This window comes from Acromyrmex echinatior, chromosome 8, assembly GCF_024713525.1.
Source record: "Acromyrmex echinatior isolate Ae372 chromosome 8, ASM2471352v2, whole genome shotgun sequence".
NCBI classification, from domain to species: domain Eukaryota; kingdom Metazoa; phylum Arthropoda; class Insecta; order Hymenoptera; family Formicidae; genus Acromyrmex; species Acromyrmex echinatior.
The window spans coordinates 2,499,833-2,506,177 of record NC_141859.1 but is presented as its reverse complement, the minus strand read 5'-3'; the positions used below and the strand labels follow the sequence as shown (position 1 = coordinate 2,506,177).

The following is a 6,345-nucleotide window of genomic DNA, read 5'->3' as shown; positions in this document are numbered from 1 at the left end:
AGAGGCACGCCACGGTGACGGACCCGAGGCGCACCGTTGCACCTGCATCTCCCTGCTGCCCTGGCACTCCTACCTTACTGATCCCAACTGCGGGATACCAAGAATGCCCGCAAGCGAAAAAGGAACGTTCCTCTTCTCTTGCTTCCCTGCCCTCCCCCCCCCCCTTTTAAGGAACCCTCTATATACCGCAAAAATCGCAGTCTACGACGGTCATCTCGATGTAAAGGTGTTTTATTTCACGCTTCGAATTTCTCGCATGACATTATTTGGAAACGGATAATAAAAAGAAAATATTTTGATATGTTTTCTATCTTATTGTTTGGATAGAACTTTTGATTTCTTTGAATATTTCCTATCATTTAGTGGATAGAGCTTTGATTTATTTGAATTTGCGGTATAAAATTTTATTTTAGAAGTTAGACAGCATCTTAGAAAAAAAAGCATCAACATCGATTTTATTTTTGTATATATATTTGCAATTTCGTACGTAGCAACAGAAAATGTTGTTCATAGAAAAAAGAAAAAGTAGTAATTAACTATTCGATTAGCACGAATAAAATAAAAATAAAAGTCTTAAGTCACAAGACTAAAAAATAAAGATAGCAAATACAAATTGTATCTTGTCATGTGTAAAAAAATATAGAAAGTAATAATTAAAAAACTTTTAGCTAAGTTTTGCTATTCTTCTAGCAATCATCAAAATAAAATTCCAAAATAAAATTATTTAACAAAAGAGAATATTCATCTGATTGATACGACAAGATCCTATACGTTTCTACACGAAAAGAACAATTACTATGATATCTAAAAATTTAACTAGATACATATGTGAAATTAATTTTGTTGGATTATTAAAATAATTATGTAGGACGCTAAAGGTAATTACTAAAACATCAAAATTTTTTGCAATATTACTCTTCATGGACGCAAGAGAAGCAGGAAGGAGCATTTGTCCTCTCTGGTAAAAATAAACAAATTTATAAAAATAAATACTCATTACCTAATCTGTTACATGCTATTCTTAAAAAAGTTCGAAGATGCTCAATCTCAAAGCTAGTTATAATATGTATAAATATTTCAAAAAGTGTATATAGATAAATCCTTGCCTTCCCCAATTGAGATCCTGAATACGTCCATATTATTCAACTTGAATTTTCTAATAATTATTCTGATGGTTTAATAAAATTATTTTTAGATCTACATCTAGCTAAATTTTTAAATGCTTTAACAAAATCATTCTTTTCGTGTACATAAAGATAATAGGACATTTCGATCAGGCTTCAAGCACTTCTGTCGCATGAACAACACGAGCAAGAGCTGGAGCTGGAGCTGGAGTCGTTATTTTGATTCGAGCTAGAGCTAGAACTGGAGCTGGTCGTATCGGACCGTGACGACGAACTGGAACTTGAGTCGCTCAGTAACGGTTGATGCAAGTTCTTCTCTATATCGCGCCACTCGGACTCCAACAGCCGCGTCGTTTTCGAGCGTCGCGACGGCGAAGGTAATATGCTCGCGTCGCTGTCGCTATCGCTATCGCTCAACGTTGATATTTTCACTCCCATCGCCGCGCACACCTCATCCAGTTCAGGCAGATTGTAACTGATGGTCCGTATGCCGTACATATCGCTTACGATCTTCTTAGGTCCTGGCTTTTTCCGATTGTTGGTGACGTACGTTCTTTTTGGTTTGATCAATTGGCACTCAATGTCGATCTTCTTCAAACGCGGTACGCCATACATGACGGGTTCCATTGGGAAGGAAGATACGTCCGAAGTGTTATCGTTCAACGAGTCCAATATGTGATTAGTCTTCTCCTCGGTATCCTCGAAAAATTCATTCTCGAGAAAATTTGCGACGTACAATGGCGAATCGTTTATGTTGTTGTTCTCGTCATCTATGTCTTCTTTCTTTTCCTTGTAACAGTCACTCTCATCCATCATATCGGACGAGTCATCAGCATCGGGAATCTGGGGAGTGTAGTAATATCGCGCCATGATATCCATAACATCGATCAACGATTTGTTGCCATCACGTGCAGGAATTTGTTTCTCTTTCTCATCGTCTGATACTGACATCAATTCCAAATCGTTCGTCGATTCCACAGTGTCGGCCGTGTAATTTGCCTATCAAAAAGATTTTCCTTTAGTCGCAAACAAAAATTTAATACTGGAAGATAGTGATTATCTACTTACCTTCCATTTGCAATCATATTTTTATTCCTTCCGCCGTCTGCAATCTGGGTCTTTTTTTTGTTCAGCTTAAGTTTACTGTAACCGTAAAATATAAATGTCAAATGTAAAACAATGAACTCCTACTGATTTAAATAAATTAAAAAAAAAAGTTAAATAAAGGTCTTAAAAGTCGGCACGGTAAACGGTACGCAATTAATTGATACCAAAATTCATTTAATAATTCAATTAAATACATTACTTTACAAACCGTACATTTCGGTTCCAAATTGAGCTATTCTCACAGCATTACAATCATATATAATAATATATATAAATAATTAATATATAATTTTTGCGAGAGCCGAACATAAAGTTTCTTCATTTCTGAGAAATTTGAGAGTAGAATTTTGTTTGTGCCAAAAAAGACCCTGATTGCAGACGGAGAGTTAAAAGCACTGAAAAAGTAACTAATTACTATCTTTCAGTTAAAAATTATCATTAAATTAGCTAATATTTATCAAATTGAAATTTTTGTAAGCGAACTGTAAAGATATCAAACTACGCATCCAAGATTAATTTTTCGAGGATTGTGAATTGAAGATTAGAATTTATTAATCAGATAATTTTAATATTATTGAATGTTCATATGTTTAATTTATCTCACTCTTAAAGATTGAAAACTAAGCCACTCTTTTTCCAAGAAAACTAAAAAAACTAGCTTAATTTTTTCACTCTTTACAATAAGATTCTATTTCAAAGAATTCGGCGAATATATTTTATTGATTGAATAAATTATGTTAATATTTTTTTTAATATTCATTATTTGCTCGTTTATTAGCTGTTATTCTTTTTTTATTACATAGCTTAATTCTCATCTTTCTGTCTGTCTCTCTCTCTCTCTCTCTCCCTCTCTCTAAAATATCCAATCGAAGAAAGATATCAATACGATTTGTTTTTCTAAGTACACATCAGAAGGGGGAGAGGCTAAGATAAAAAATGTATATATATATATATATAGTTATAGACTATTATTATTGTCCTCAAAACCGCGAGAAATGCAAGAAATTGTAAAAAGGATAAGAACACAATTTTATATTCCCCTTCTCAGATTCAAATCAACTCACCTTTCTAACAGAGACGAATGGGATGTCCATAAAATGCGAAACAGGTCTGTACCACGTGTTGCAGCCAGTCCGCGTATTGTGATAATACACGCGGTTAGGATAGCTTTTAGATTGGCATTGAATCCAGCCATAGTTTTCCTCGAACTTGCCGAATTCGTGTACACGAGGCGACTGTGAATTCTGCGTATTGCTGTTATTATCGTAGCTAAAGCCAACGCCACTATCATAATACGGGTAATTGTCCTCGTCGCTGTCGAAATCGGAGATATACGTGGCCGAATACATTTCGATCCGCGACACTGTGCGATGAGACGTCGTGACTGTCGCGAGTTGAGAGCGAACGTCGGCAAGAATGGGCAAAAAACAAAACACGTCCGGACGAACGCATGCGTTAACTTACTCATACATCAATAATCGACACATTCGACACACTTAACTATTACTCACATCAGAGGATCGATTGTGTATCATTGTCAAATATTCTCCCTTCTCGCACTTTCATCTCGCGTGAAAAAATACGCGCGATTGGTTATGAGATTAATAGAAATATGATGTCCCTATACTTACGAGAGTCAAAATCACAGATGTGAGTGCGAAATACAAGTGATACATAACTTTTGTTGTGACGCACGTAAGCACACACACGTGTATATGTATAATTTATAACAGAATATAATTCATTTCAACATTAGGATATGAAACTTTATGAACTGTATTATTCAAATAACTAACATAATGAAATTATCTATACAGTTAAGCAGGACTAATAAAATTGTCCAATAAAATTTTTAAGTGAATTTTATAATTTTACAATTTTATAATTTTTGTTTGAGCTAGAAATTTTAAAATTTACGCAAAAAATATTATAAGACATGAAGATTTGCTTCGATCGTATATGTCATTTCATTATCTTAATTATTTAAATAATTTACATATTTATATACTAATCTATAATTTTCTAACTGTATTGTCTGGGATTTCAAATGGATCTTGGAGTGATCCCGTAATCGTCTTTTTATTAAATTCAAATGTCTTGCGAATTTTATTATTTTCGTTGTCATTTTCTTCCATACAAAGCACAAAAATATTGTCTATTACTAGAAACCAATAATCTATATCTTTAATATCTTTAGAACGGATTTTGACAAATTTCAACTAATTTCGATCAATCTCGATATGCTTTAATATCATTTGATACAATTCGACATAGAATTTCTTGTCAAGCAATGTCACATGAGAAATGTCGCATTTCCTATGATGAAAACTATCCAATCAAGTGAGAGTTCACTTTTATCATTTACACTAACAATAAGTTTTGAGATACACAATATCCCCCAGATTACCATCCGAGTGCTCCCTAGAATGCGTTCCGTTTCATACATTCAAATGAAGCGTGAGATGGCGATTTACGACTATAATGTGATTCAAATGCTTCTCTTATTCAAAATCTCGAAGTTCTAACATGGTGGAAACAAAGATTTAAGTGTCAATTCAAAGCATTATCAAAATAATAAAATTTCATAAGTTGTTCCACTATTTCGTCTGAATAAAAATTTCGTTTGTATAAAAATTGAGCACAAAATTCTCTTATTGATTTAAAAGTTATTTAATTTTTTTGTTTGTCTTATTTTTAAAAATATATCTGTAAGATCATGTTTTAGTACTTATTTGCCAATTTGATGAGGAAATAGCATTATAATAAATATAAAATAAAATAAAATTTTTATATACACTAATAAAACGTACTCTACTAAATATTCGTAAAAATTCATTTTAATCAACTTAAAAGTTATTTATCATTTAAAAGTTATTTATCTAAAATTGCAACAAAACATCATTTCTCTTCAAAGCTAAATATTTACTATTAAAAGCTAAATATAATTAATTTTATATTTTGTATTTAGTTTAAGGTATATTCACGAGAACACTTTTTGATTGATATTTACTTTTTTAGCCGATACAAATCTTTTTAGCTGATACAAAATATCCTTAATAGCTACGTGTGCTGATCATTAGATCTATCTCATTGTCTACGTTCTTAAAAATACTACAAAGCTTTTTATAAATCCACAAATAGGTCAGCAGGATCGACTGACCGAGAACCGACGGCTAAGTTTTTTTATCCATTCTTTTTTTCCGGAAAAAACGTCGGGAGAATACGTAATGCAATATGATCGGTGTGCATCCCGATGCACGGCTTATTATTCGCGACCGCGCGTGTATAGTTTTTATTATTCGTGACGTATCTCAGAGCGCTCCTGCGTGTTCTGGTTCCCATCTTGTTCCATATCCTCCTTCCTTTTTTTCACAATAGCCGCTTTTCCCTGAAATTCTTAATCCTGGTTTAGAATATGCAATGAAGACGCATCAGCTGCCACGTGGTTATTTGATACGCGTTTCGCTGTCCATCTTTTATCTATAGCGATTTTTAGGCAGTCTAATTATATCTATTCTTATGGCCGGGTATGCAAGGAGGATCAGGGATGCAGCTCCTCTTAAATTTTTAACAAGGAGAAACAAATTATATGAATTATTTTTACGATGAAAAGTTACAACATTCACTTCTTAATTCGTGGTTCACACGCATTATTTGTAAGAAAATTCATTGAAGATCCTCGAAGGCAGGCTTTAATATAAATATTAATAAGTTTCGCGTGAAGATAAATTTTTGCTTTGTCTTTGACTTTAACTCTGATTCATGTAATGACAATGAAACTGAAAAAATTGAATTATTCTCGGTGTTTGCCGATGCGAAAAGCATTTATTCCACACTTATCTACTGCATTTGATAGAAAATCCTTGACGATTTTGCATAAGACGCCACTAAAACTGCTGGAGGTGAAGTTTTATGATTTAGTGTTCTGCTTTTCTTATTAACCGTTATACATTGACGTTGAGGGCCTTGTCGGAAGATAATAAGAATACCGAGAAAAGTCTTTCCAATGAGTTTTCCCTTCGTGACTGTTCTTAACAAAACATCTTTTTTTTGCGTGCATCCCTCATAAATTTAAAATTTTAAAAATTTCTTTCTGTTATAGATTTATATATAG

At 33.2% G+C, this 6,345-nt stretch overlaps 1 protein-coding gene across 1 annotated transcript; it reads right to left on the bottom strand.

The window, feature by feature from the left end:
- Window positions 1-453: 453 nt before the first annotated feature.
- Window positions 454-3,869, bottom strand: LOC105150110 (hypothetical protein). The gene is made up of 2 exons (XM_011062974.2): window positions 3,296-3,869; window positions 454-2,123 (listed from the first exon to the last, which is right to left on the bottom strand). The coding sequence occupies exons 1-2, from the start codon at window positions 3,578-3,580 to the stop codon at window positions 1,281-1,283; spliced, it is 1,128 nt and encodes a 375-aa protein (XP_011061276.1). The 5' UTR covers window positions 3,581-3,869; the 3' UTR covers window positions 454-1,280.
- Window positions 3,870-6,345: the final 2,476 nt, after the last annotated feature.

Bases quoted from the DNA above. Each gene is read 5' to 3' on its own strand.
- LOC105150110 (XM_011062974.2), bottom strand. From the start codon at position 3,580: ATGTATTCGGCCACGTATATCTCCGATTTCGACAGCGACGAGGACAAT. The intron at 2,124-3,295 runs GTGAGTTGATTT...TCTTTTTGATAG, and splicing joins CATTCGTCTCTGTTAGAAAG to GCAAATTACACGGCCGACAC.